General features: G+C 53.0%; 2 protein-coding genes across 3 annotated transcripts; one reads left to right on the forward strand and one right to left on the reverse strand.

The window, feature by feature from the left end:
* The first annotated feature begins 217 nt into the window (after positions 1-217).
* On the forward strand, positions 218-4,453 carry MLST8 (MTOR associated protein MLST8). Its single transcript, XM_085312911.1, has 8 exons — positions 218-391; positions 481-532; positions 621-783; positions 864-939; positions 2,100-2,252; positions 2,462-2,586; positions 3,025-3,188; positions 3,734-4,453. Exons 1-8 carry the CDS (start codon positions 263-265, stop codon positions 3,850-3,852), a joined length of 981 nt encoding a protein of 326 aa, XP_085169037.1. The 5' UTR covers positions 218-262; the 3' UTR covers positions 3,853-4,453.
* On the reverse strand, positions 4,223-12,462 carry BRICD5 (BRICHOS domain containing 5). Of its 2 annotated transcripts, none has more exons than XM_085312912.1 (7): positions 10,241-12,462; positions 8,112-8,236; positions 6,553-6,684; positions 5,706-6,026; positions 5,360-5,467; positions 4,975-5,128; positions 4,223-4,714 (listed from the first exon to the last, which is right to left on the reverse strand). In XM_085312912.1, the coding sequence occupies exons 2-7, from the start codon at positions 8,148-8,150 to the stop codon at positions 4,620-4,622; spliced, it is 849 nt and encodes a 282-aa protein (XP_085169038.1). In that variant the 5' UTR covers positions 8,151-8,236; positions 10,241-12,462; the 3' UTR covers positions 4,223-4,619. The 2 variants fall into 2 exon arrangements, with proteins under 2 accessions (XP_085169038.1, XP_085169039.1); XM_085312913.1 differs by having other exon boundaries at positions 5,706-5,825; positions 10,241-12,460.
* Between the last annotated feature and the right edge of the window lie 76 nt (positions 12,463-12,538).

Here is a 12,538-nt window from a genome sequence, read left to right on the forward strand (position 1 = left end):
ACTGCAGTCCACGAGCGGGCACTACTGCACGGGGCGTCGGGGCGCGGCTCCACGCGCGTGTGCCCGGCTGGGATGGGGGTGCGTGCAGGACGCTAGCGTGCGGCTCGCGGAGTGGGTGGGGGGACACGGGCACGCAGGGCGTTAGCGCACGGCTCAGCACGCGCTCGTGCACAGGGAGGGTGCGAGCGTGCCCGCGGGGTGCAGCCGGGGAGGGGGGAGCAGCGGGCGCGCGCCCGCGCTGAGCCCACGCCCCCGCAGGACCATGAACGCCGCGCAGGGCACGGTGGGCAGCGACCCCGTGATCCTCGCCACCGCCGGCTACGACCACACCGTGCGCTTCTGGCAGGCGCACAGCGGCATCTGCACCCGCACCGTGCAGCACCAGGACTCCGTATCCTTTGCGCCCGCTGGCGCGTCCCGCSTTTTGGGGTTTCCCGGGAAAAACCGCAGCTGCTTACGTACCTTAACGGGCCCCCGCAGCAGGTGAACGCGCTGGAGATCACGCCGGACCGCAGCATGATCGCCGCCGCCGGTGAGCCCGGGCGGGGGAGCGGCTCCGGCGGGACGTCTCCCGGCCCCGCTGGGTCCGTTCACCCTCCGCTCCCTCTCGGCGGCCGCAGGCTACCAGCACATCCGGATGTACGACCTCAACTCCAACAACCCCAACCCGGTGATCAACTACGACGGCGTCAGCAAGAACATCACCTCGGTGGGCTTCCACGAGGACGGCCGCTGGATGTACACCGGCGGGGAGGACTGCATGGCGAGGATTTGGGACCTCAGGTACCGCCGCCTCCGCCCGCCCGCCCGCCCCCCGGGGCTTCGCCCGTTCTGTACCTTCCCGCGGCCCTTTTCTGCCGCAGGTCCCGTAACCTCCAGTGCCAGCGCATCTTCCAAGTGAACGCTCCCATTAACTGCGTCTGCCTGCACCCCAACCAGGTAAGCGCCATCCGGGCGGGTTCGGTGGGCTCTGCTCCTCCGGCCGGCGGAGCTGAGGTGCTCAGACGTTTTACGCTGGCAGCTGCTGCACGGATTTTTTTCTCTGTACGAACGTGGTTTGCACGAGGGCTTCCTGGCCCTTCCAGGGGAACCCGCCTGCGGGGCTCGTTTCCTGCCAGCGGGCTTGTGCTAATTACCTGTAGCTGTTGCTTAAATTAATGGCCGAGCTTGGCCTCCGGTCCCGTGGAAAGGGGCACTCGAGCGGGCCTGTCCCGTATAACGGAGGAGACGTTGTCGGAGAGGAACCAGCAGCGCGAGGCGGGCTGGGAAGCGCTGAAGCTAGCGCTGTAGCCAGGGGAAAGCGAGCYGCGGCCTGATCACCCCCGAGACGCCCGTCACGTCGCTCCTCCCGCAGGGCCACTGCTGCGGGGATGCGTTAGATTGAAACAAAATACTGCCGTCGTGCACGGGTGTAGCGTGCGAGTCCTCGCTAGCTAAAGTGCYGCTGAGCAGCCAGGGAAACGCCGGTCTGGGAGCAGAGCAGCGCTGGTCGGGCCGGCGGCGGCGGTGCCCGGAGCTCCGTCACTCCTTGCACTTCTCTGCTGCGGAGCGACCCCGACTGCCCGAGGCTGGAGAGGCTTGTCGAGGCCTCGGGGATACTGCGGCTGCCGTAGCCGTGCTAGGAGGGGGCTGGCGACCGAGGCACCCAGGAGCCGTTTCTGCCCTGTATGCGCTTTTCAGCTCCCTGCGCGCTTCTGCCGCTCGCTGGCCAGCTTGCACCTCAGTGCCCGCTCCGCAGGAGCCGTGCAAGTCGCTTGGCTTCGGTGAATGGCGTTTGGCGTCGTAGCCGGACCGCTGTTCTGGAGATCCGGCGGCAGCTGGCCGTGCCGTGGTTCGTAAAATCGGCCAATGCCGCTGAGAAGGCAGCAGCCTCTTTGCAGAGCGCGGGGGCGATCAGCCGGCTGGCGTCTGTCTGGAGAGCCGGAGCTCTGCGGTGCCCCTGCGCTGGGCAGTCGTTGGGCAAGGCCCCAGGGCTTGAAGCCAGAACTCGGCTCCCCTCGGCGCCTTCGCGTCCTGCCTAAGTTTAGGGGTGCTTTGTGCACCTCGGCGCCTGCTCGTGGGGCTGCTCCTCGGGAGACGAGGTTGTCCGTTTCTTGCAGGCAGAGCTAATCGTGGGTGATCAGAGCGGTGCTATTCACATCTGGGACCTGAAGACGGACCACAAYGAGCAACTGATCCCGGAGCCTGAAGTTTCCGTGAATTCGGTTCACATTGACCCTGACGCCAGTTACATGGCRGCCGTCAACAGCTCGGTAAGTTCAGGTGGCCTCAAGCGTGGCCCGTGGGACGTCCCGGTGCTGCAGCAGCTGCTGGCACGCGCCTCGTGGGGCAGAGGCAGCAGGTTTCCACGTACCAGCTTCACGTGCAGCTTGCGCTGCGTTGCRGTTCTGCGGGCTGGAACAGGGAACCCCCCTGCAGGCAGGCGCATCCCGCTCTGACGGCAGCTCCTGTCTCCTGGCAGGGAAATTGTTACGTCTGGAATCTGACRGGCGGCATCGGAGAGGAGGTGACCCAGCTGATCCCCAAGACCAAGATCCCCGCGCACAACCGCTACGCCCTGCAGTGCAAGTTCAGCCCCGATTCCACGTGAGTGACTGCCAGCCGCTCGCTCGCCTCCGTGGCCAGCAGCAGGTCCGTTCTGGGCCCCCGCTGCAGGCGCGCGTTGGCTCTGCAGCTCCCCCCCAGCGAGCGGGACAGGGGGTGCTCGCACTGGCATCCCAGAAGTGCTCTGCGAAGCCTTAGCAGGTTTTGCAGCCGTGAGTTGCATTCGCAGCTGGGATCGGTCTGCTGAGCTCTGAGAGCAAGGTGATGAACCTGGCGTACTCATTCACCAAATCTGTTTAACTTGAATTTCAAAAAGCAGATGATATGAATTTCATAAAGCAGATGATACAGGGGCAAAGAAATCTGATTACGAAGGATGCAGGTCTCCAGTTCATTACCGTTCCAGGCCCGCATTAACGAGAGGCTTTTAGGCATGCAGAATGAATAACAAGGTTACTCGTGTGCATCTCTCCCTTGCAGGCTCTTGGCTACATGTTCTGCAGATCAAACGTGCAAGATATGGAGGACTTCAAACTTCTCTCTGATGACAGAACTGAGCATTAAAAGCAATAACCCCGGGGAAACCTCTCGTGGCTGGATGTGGGACTGCGCCTTCTCTGGGGACTCCCAGTACATCGTCACAGGTAAGGCACTGGCTCTGCAGCCGCCGTTGCCAGCGAGTCGATGTGGACTACTCCAGGAGCCCTGGCAGGAGGGCTGTGCACTAGCGCGGGATTTGTGATTTGCCTGGCGGGGCAYGCTGCTTCCTCACCAACCCCTAGCGCCCCTGCGCAGATGAGGCAAGAAACCCCCTCCGTTATACCAGCTCCCTTTGCTTGTACCATAACAGGACGTCTGTTGCCTCCTGTTTAAATTGGAGCGATGACCCTCGTGTGTGCTGTTTATTTCACCTGGTAGCAATGCTGCTTGCAGTGTTTGCAGCATGATAGTGCTTTCAAAACATCCATGTTGTACCTACCACCACAGTGTTTTCTGCAGAATGCTTAAAACCCCACGTACGGAAACGCACTAAGCTCCTTGCTGGGTATGGCTCCTTGTCTGCCATCAACAGCTCTAATAACTGTGTTGAGTGAAGCAAGAGGACAGTCTTTCTTGCAGTTAAAAACAAAAATGTTTGAAAGAATGTTGTAACCTGTCCCACTGCTCCTGTTTTCACTTTGTGTTCCAGCTTCCTCGGATAACCTGGCCAGACTTTGGTGCGTGGAGACAGGAGAGATCAAGAGGGAATACAGCGGCCACCAGAAAGCAGTTGTCTGCCTTGCTTTCAACGACAGCGTGTTGGGTTAACGACTGTGTGCAAGAAAGAAAGGGCCTCGGCTCGTTTTCCCCTGTCCTGGGATGACAAGCACCCTCAGGAGCCCGACAGACACCTGCAACCATCCCCTCCTCYGACGGAGATGGCGGAAGCAGCTGCATCTGCCTGGAACAAGACCAGGCTTTGGCTCTGAGCAGATCGTAACCGAAACGCGTTTGACCTTGAACGACCCACTTGGACAGCAGGGAACGGGCCTGGGAGGGTGGCTGGGGGCAGATAGCTGGAGGCTCTCCTGTGGCACTGCTGCGGGCAGCTTTGTGACGTTCGTGTACCCCAAACTGAAAAAACCATCAGCCTTTCTAAACGGTGGAAYGGGCTGAACAGAGAGAGGAAGGGCGGCTGTTCTCGTTTTGCAATCCCTTTATTCAAAGTGTATTTCACAGACTTGCTTCGAGAACAGCGCTCTGACAAAATTAATAGCCCTGGCCAAGTGATAACCTTGTGTTGAACAGGGCACGTGGCCATAAAACACTAGCTACTCCCCACGATCCGTCTGTGYCTAGATCTACTGATAGCTACACGTGAGATGCAGCCCTGGAGCGCAGCTGCAAATAAAATGTCTRTACCGACGAAGCTGAACAGAGCTCTGTTGTTTTCCTAAATTCTCTCGAACTGCCGTATGAAAGGGCGGGAGGTGCTTCGGGGATGTCATAGATGTTACCTTCCTTGTTGAAATCAGGTGTTTCAGGAGTCRGTTCAAGTATGCGGAGCGACGAGGGGGCACCCGTGGCCGCAGGACTTACTCGGGGAGGTAATAGAAGCAGATAGAGACACAAACGTTGCTTGGGAAGCATATGTCAATGCAAAGGTAGATCAGTCGCTGCCTCCCTGGATCTGCCAAACGGGCAAGGACAGAAACACGGTGAGAGGAAGCCTTTCGCTGTCCTGCGGGTAACTCCCTAGAGAGCCAAGTGAGCGCGCAGCCCCAGGGCACGGCCCTTCTCTGGGCGAGAGCTGGCACGAAACAGGACGGGCGCCCCGCGGGCTGCTTGCGGCGAGGAGGAGGGCGGCGGGGGGCTGCCGCGCGTCGYGGTCTGCAGCGCGAGCAGGCTGCGTCGGGCAAACCGGACAGGACCGAGATGCCCGTGACTTACCCTCCCCTCGCCTGGCCCAGAAGATGGGGGTCTCTTCGCACAGGTTTTGGACAGCCTCCCCCAAGCTTTTCGGATCCACCGGTTTCCGTGCCGAAACGCCCAGGAACTCTCGGTAGTACTTGGTTTGGTTATTCCGAAGCGGCGGCTGGTCGACCTGCAAGGAGCGGCCCCGTTACCTCCTCCCGAGACGCTCTGCAGCCCCTGGTCCGCCTCGGTGGGAGAGGCAGCGTCCTGGCACCCTGCCAGGCTGCGGCCTGAGGATCTCCTGTTGCATGAACAGGTCCACCCCAAAAAGGGCTTTCAGACAGCCRGGGCTTGCTGCAGGACCTGACCCCTCCTCCCCTTCCACCCAGCTGCCCCGGGGATGGTCGCAGCAGTTGCTCACTCCTTGCTCAGACGCGTTGAGAGCCATCCGGAGGTTCTGCAGGTCCCAGGAGTCCATCCTCCGCAGGTAGCACGCATGCTGCTCCGCGGGTTTGTAGCACACGTAGCCCTGCAGGACAGATCGTCCCCCATCAACAGCCAGCTCAAACATGGGCATCTCTTTTCCTCCTGTGCTATTTTCCTCTAACAAAGCAGCGACCGTYGTGGCTGCTCCCAGCTCAGAGCCGGTCCCGGCCCACGCTTCGTGCTCAAACCCCAGCAGCCCGGTTTGGGCTCCGCTTGCTTCCGCGGGCTGCCCGCCCTCCCCGCGGTGCGGGCGAGATGCCCAGCTGCCCCAAGGCGCTTACGTTCTCGCTGTCGTACAGCACAGCGGAGGTGCGGTTGCTCCGCGAGGTTACGTAGTAAGTCACGGCGCTCCCGGACCCATCCACGAAGGCTGACTGGTTCCTCGGGGAGCCTTGCTGCCCCTGCGACGCCGACCRCGCGACCTGAGCGCAGAGCGAGGGCGGCACCAGCCGACAGCCGCCCGGGCTCCGCGCGCGTCTCCCCTCCCGGACGCTTCGCCGGCCCGTGCCGCTTGCCCGACTTATACAGCCAGGGAGAAAGCAAGCTCCGACTGAAGGAGGACGGGTTTGGGGCAGCCCCGGCTGCCCCAGCTCGAACTGCAGCTGGGAAGGAGAAAGGACCAACGCGCCCAGAATAAAAAGCATTTAGATGCTGCATTTAGCACCGGGGTCCTCGCGCTGCAGGCAGCGCCCTGCACGCAGCCCAGGTGCTGGCTAGCGAAGGGGCTCGCAGAGCTCCGGGGCTCTGTGCACCGAAGGGAGCTTGAACCAGCTTTCCCAGGCAGCCGCCGCTTGCTGCTCCGCAGCTGCTCGCTTCCCCCCTCGCTCCAGCGACGCATGGGAATTTGCCTGCTTAGCAAAACGGCAGCTCATGCCTGTAGCRCTAACGACGCACTGAAGTTGCTCTAATTTAAGCTCTGGTTTCTGGCAGACGTGCTGGGGGGCGATGCAGCAGCCGCTGCCTGGCGCCTCGGGGGAGTTTCTGCAGCTCCGGTCGCAGCAGACGGCCCGCGCGCCTGAGCGAGCGGGAGAGGGGGCCGCATCCAGCCCCCGTCTCAGCCCCTTCCTCCCTCCGGGCAAGGGCGTCCGACCACGAGGGTCTGTCCCTGCCTAGGTCCGGGTCCCTTACCTGGGCAGAGCTCTGGGACAAGCTGAGAATCCCCGCAACGCTGATGCCAACAACTGCAAAAAACAAGGCAATGGACAAGATGATCCAGAATGTCCTGGACAGATTTTTGAACTGTGCTGGGAACCTCCTGTCCTGGGAGCCAAGGCAGAATAAGGAAAGAACAGGAGTTAAAATTGACTCTTCYGCGGTTTATCCTTGTGCTATAAAACACATGCCTTATTTATAAAGGAAATCATTTGGGCACTCTCAGGACTATACGCAAACTGCTGGGGATGTCTGAATACASAAATGGACCCACAGAACTGCCACAACTCAGTAACAATCCTGGAATAACATCGTTTTTAYGGCACAGTGACTGGAGTTTCAGTTCTGACATCCCAGCGAAAAGCACTCTTCCAGCTGACCATTTTCCTCATGTAGATGAGGAAACACGCAGACATCACAAAACCTTTGAGGAAAGGCCAAAACAAGAAGCTTTTCATAAATGGGGGCTGCTGTTACACTTTAATCATCAAAAGAATTTATAGTAGAAATTTCCAAAACAATCATCAGCATTTGAAGCAATCCTGTGTGGGGCAATCTTATCTACTTCATTGTCCTTCCATATATTTACTTATATTTTATTTTCTGGATAAAGTTGTTGCTTAATGCAAAACAAGCTGTTATTTGAAGTAAAATAAGCTTGGCATCATGTTGATGCTTCTAGTAGCATGATATAAAAATCAGTTTAATTCTTATACTGAAACAATTTAATGTAATTTATTGGCACGTAAAATMATTTCTACAAAGCAGAAAGGCAGCACTTTCCATAATCATAACAGTAAGCCCACACACAAAAAAAAGGGAGGAGGGAAGTCTGTTTCTCAATCCTCTAAAGCTTGTAGAGGAGTCTAATAGTTTCGGGTGGTTAGATTTGCTACAGTCAAACAATAAACAAGCTCTGCAAACCTACTGGTCAGTTCTTTTTCTTTTCTTTCCATTTTTTGGTAATGTGCAAGTTCTAAATATATTCCACCAAAAAAGCAGTGAGTATTAAAAAACCTAAAACTGTAGTATAGCTGAAATCTTACCAATTCAAATGCAACAGAACCAAAGCATTACAATAATTGCTAGATTTTCAACACTGAAATTGCCTCAGTTGGGAAACAGGAAATAAAAATAAACAAATCCAGCAAGTCCCGTGTCTTGGCAGGTTTCTGGAGGCCTGTGGAGCACTTTGCATGTGCACACACATCGCTAGTGGCGTTGCAGCACTTAGGCTGTGATTCTTTCGCATGTCTAATTTGACTGCTCTGCCCAGGCAACCTGCTTTTTTCTACAATCGTTTGGTGCCATGTAAGTATAGACACTTACAGGAAAAAACAGGTGAGAGACTCAGCTGCCTTAGCAGGAGCTGAACTGTGGATTGCTGAAGTTGGTGGTGGGCCCTGGAGAGGTGGTGAACAAAATCTTACCAGGATCCACGGGAACTGCAGTGCTCACCCCTTAAAAAGAGGAATAGTTACCAAGCGARCGCAGAGCGAGAACTCTGCGATCACTGGGGGCCCAGGGGTACTTACGGAAGAAACGATACTGCTGGTGCTGTTGATACCCTCCATCCTCCACTTCAGAGCAGGACCTCGCTCCCGCGGCTCTGCCTCCTGACAACGCACAGGCTGCGCATGATCTTCAACTCCAGACGTGCCTGGGAAGCCGAAGCACGCAGCTGGGAAACACCTTAATACGTGTCCCTTATGGTCACAGAAACCTCCAGTCAGGTGCTCCTCAACTCAGACCTGCACAGAAGGTGAAACCTTAGAGCTGCGACCTGGGAGAGGAGAAAGAAAGGGAGGGCTAAAACCCAATGTTGTAGAGAGATGCTGTCATTGGTATAAAAACACTCTTCCTGCTTACCTTCTGAGCCAGCTGGAGGTATTGAGGTAGAATACAATCAAAGTCTTTGTGTATGCCTGCCCTGCTGGCACATGCTTACAGTGGGACTGGATAAGTCTCATTAAAAGATAAAATGAATAGGGAAGAAGTGGCAGCCTGCCCTTGTCATCAGTTATTTCTGCATTTCAACATGAACTTTGTGCTGTCAGAGCTCTGTGGGCTGAAGCCAACTGTTTATCCTGCAGACTAGCGCATTGTAAGTCTTGCCTGTACAGACGAGCTCATGTTCCACCTCCAGCTCTCGCTTCGTTCAGATCCCAGAARAGAGTTTGTGATGCAAAGTCATCGCCACAACACCAGTTACACTCCAACCCGCACACATTTCCAGTGACGAGCATTACCCCAAAGGGAACACATTTCCCAGGTAGTCAGACCTTAAAATTATCCTATCTAGTCTGGAAGCCCCCGTGAGAGCTTTGTATTATGGAGACCTGCCAGCCAGCCAAACAGCCCAAGAGAGGCAAGCCACAGTTCAACAGAATTCCTTCACATACTGTCTGTCCAGGAAAGATTTAGCGTTTGGACATTTTCCAAAAGAGCACGGCCCAAGACGGATCAAATTCAACCAAGGCGGCAGCTCATCCTAGAGCTTCACGCTGCCGAAGCACTAGCGCTCCCCTTCTCTCCCCACTTGGCCTCTTGTACACTTCGGTCTGTAAGTCAAAGGCAATCTATTTAATTGTAAAAATCACAATCTTGTTCTAGTACCTTGTGACTAAGTTGTGATTTCAATGTATTGGGACTACCTGGATTCTATTGACAAGTTGAATGCTAATGGGCCTAATTGAATGCTATGGCCCAAGAGAGTCAACCATCACTCTTTTTTAATATAATTAAAAGGAAAACATGAGACTGCAGCACACCACAGCTGCCGCTCTGAAGAAACGGAAGTGTTGAAACAGCCCAACCACCAGATCTACTTCTGCAAAGCCAGAGATTACAGAGGAGCACAGAGCAGTCCCCTCCACTGCAGTCTACCAGCTGATTTCTGCTGCAGCGAGGCCTAGCCCAAGAAACTTGGAAAAGCAGCTGTAAAATACAGAATATCRTCCCCCTAGAGATTTCTAAATGGACACACAGCAGACACTTTCTTACTCCATGAAGTTTGCACCATCCTTATTCTAAGGCACAAAAATTAAGYGAAACCATCTATAAAAGGTTATTTGTAAAAGCATTTGTAAGGAGAAAGCACTGCAAAAACATGACCTTGAGCTACCAGCTCAGTGCTAAGAGCTCAGAACCATTGTAGACACCCAAAATATATCCCCCCCCCTTTTTTTGGGTAAAATTGCGTGTTAAGAGTAAAGATGATGAAGACTGAAGCCATATCCTTAACTCCTACAATTTTAACAAAGTACTGTTACATAGGCAGAAGAGACTACAAAACAAGAAGAATGCAAGAGGAAAGTAGGTTTCTAAGTTTAATGTGAATTCAAGTAGAGGATCAAAAACCATTGGAAAGTTGATACAGAAACTTCTGAAGCACAATTGACACCTTCACCAACACATTTCAGTATATGTGGGGAACAGTGAATCGAGGTAATGGTTCCCTTGTACAGTGAACAGTTCTCAGACAGGATAGTGCGCCGCTTCAGCAAGGCTGACCACCTCACCTGGAGTTACTACGTTACTTATTTTTAAATCATAAGCACCAAAACTAGGAAGTGAATCAGAGAATGCATTGCTAAGTTAGCCCTAACCGCAGTGAATCCACTACGTCTATTTCTATGTAACTTAGGGAACGCAGAAGTTCTACCTGATAAGCATTTCCCTGTGACTTTCGTAAGCCTTCTCGGTGGAGACACAAACAGGAAAGATGTTATTCATGCTTCCTTACACAACTCCGAGTTACAAATGAAGAGTCTTTTATAAGATCCAGAGAGTATTCCAGTAACACTGAAAGACATTATGAATGGCATAGTTATTGCTGTACAAACAAGGTGGCAAATTTACTTATTTCTAGTATTTGAGTGGAAGGAAATGGTATCAAATACGCTGCTAGAGCTATACAGCTAAACAGCTGGCGATGAGGGAAGTTCAGCATTTAAGTTTAAACTGCCAGTAGTGGAATCTATGGAGTAACACAGTATTTGCATATTTCATTTTCCACTTAATTCTGTGATACAAAAATTTTGAACTGTGGCCTTCAATTCAGCCAACTAAAAAGAAAAAAACAACCCCCCCCCCACTATCCTGTAGCCTGAGCTGCGTATCGCTCAAAACGTATCTAAAGATGAAAATAAAACAACCACCTGAGCAGGCACTCTTTCCAGACAAGCAACAGTTGCCAGGGCCYGACATTAGACACAAGGAAGATATTACAAGCAGGTATTCAAAGGAAGCACTGTGCTGTTATCACACTTAACCAATACAGGTTTACTTTGGTGAACAATAGCATTGTGAATTATATTCATCTGTTGTAGACTGAGTCCTAATTCATATTCTACAAATAAAGCCAAGGTAAGCAATTATTTTGATGCTGAGCCAGCAGGGAAGCATAATAAAATTTAGAACTTCATGTCTAATCAATCCAGTTATTTGGGGGAAGCAGTATTAGTGCAGGATCGTCCTATGTGATTACATACTTTCTACATTACCAAATGCAAAAGCTTACAAGAATCAAACCTATAGTGATGAGTGAAGTACATTCCTCTTATCCTCCCTTTTGGGAAGCAAGATATATTATCATATATTATACTTAGGTTCATATTTTAAATATATTCTGATATATATTTAGGATCAGGATAGTTCTTGCAGGTATGTGTACTTTACATATACATCCAATACCTGGACAAATACAGTATACAGAAGATACCATTTGCATTTTGCATGAGAAATCATCCTAATCTGCATCACAAGTGCAATTTTTATGGTCAAATAAAGGAGACAGATTTCAGTTTCTTTGACCTGAAGTCACACTTGCAAYGGGCTGCACTGCTAGAATGAGACTCAGCCTGAAAAACCAATCTAAGGTCAAATTCTAGCTACATCAGCCACTGCAAGCATTTCCAAACACAGCCACTGAGTAACTACACACTCAAAGAATTATTTCCCTGAATAAACAAGACTGAGTTACAGTCTGTCCATAAGAGAACATACTGCAAATTGTTGGGTTCATCTCCTCAGATCAYTCTGCTGTTTCCTCAACTCAGTCTAGAAGACAGAAACACCTAGTATCGCATGTATTTAGATATATGTATTACTTATAATAATAAAAAAGTCCCAAACCAACAAGACTTGAGTGACACCATAATGCCCTCTTCATTTCAAAGTGCATTTTAGAAGACCAAGATGTAAACAGAAATCATACAGAAAGGGAAGTTTAAAAAGCTAAGGGTGGCCAATTTCTGGTGGTATACTGAGCACGTTACTGTCACAAGGTGATTAATTAGGGCCCTCCTCAGGGTACCGCTTTGAAGGCTGTAAGGGTTTTGCTATTTTAATCCCCCAGTGCTGGAAGAAGGTCAGCTATACTATCAACGTAGTAATCAGGAACCAGGCTTTGCCTGGCAGGACAGTCACTCTCCTGGTGACCTTTCACTTCTTCCAGTGTGGTGACTCCTGTGAGAGTGAGCAGCGTCGTGAGGCCGCAGTTGTTTCCCATGAGGATATCGGTGTCCAGGCGATCTCCCACCATGATGGTACGAGCAGGATCGATGTTGAACTCGCTGGCCACGCAATCGAACATGTACCGGTTGGGCTTGCCTACAATAAATGCCTCACGCTCGGCCGCCGTCTCCACTGCTTTTACCAGACAGCCAGTCCCTAGAGACAGGATAGAAAACTACTGATTAGAGACCACAGAAGACTGTCAACACCCAGATGGGGCAGAGCAGAAAAATCACACGGTATTTTGTGAACACTGTGCGTGCAGGCAGAAGAACGACTCAAGCAGCAACATACGTGGCAGTGCGTAAAACCCGATCTACACGTGCAAGAGCGGAAAGGGCCTGCCAGGTGCGGGAAAGCTGCCACGCTGCCTTCCCTGCTCTGGTGCGACGCTCGCAGCAGCCCTGCGCTCTGGGGACGCCGCGGCGGCCCCCGGCTCGCCCCT

The sequence above is a fragment of the Rhea americana genome, unplaced genomic scaffold (assembly GCF_003343005.1).
Source record: "Rhea americana isolate MKP2758 unplaced genomic scaffold, rheAme1 scaffold_370, whole genome shotgun sequence".
Classification (NCBI taxonomy): Eukaryota; Metazoa; Chordata; class Aves; order Rheiformes; family Rheidae; genus Rhea; species Rhea americana.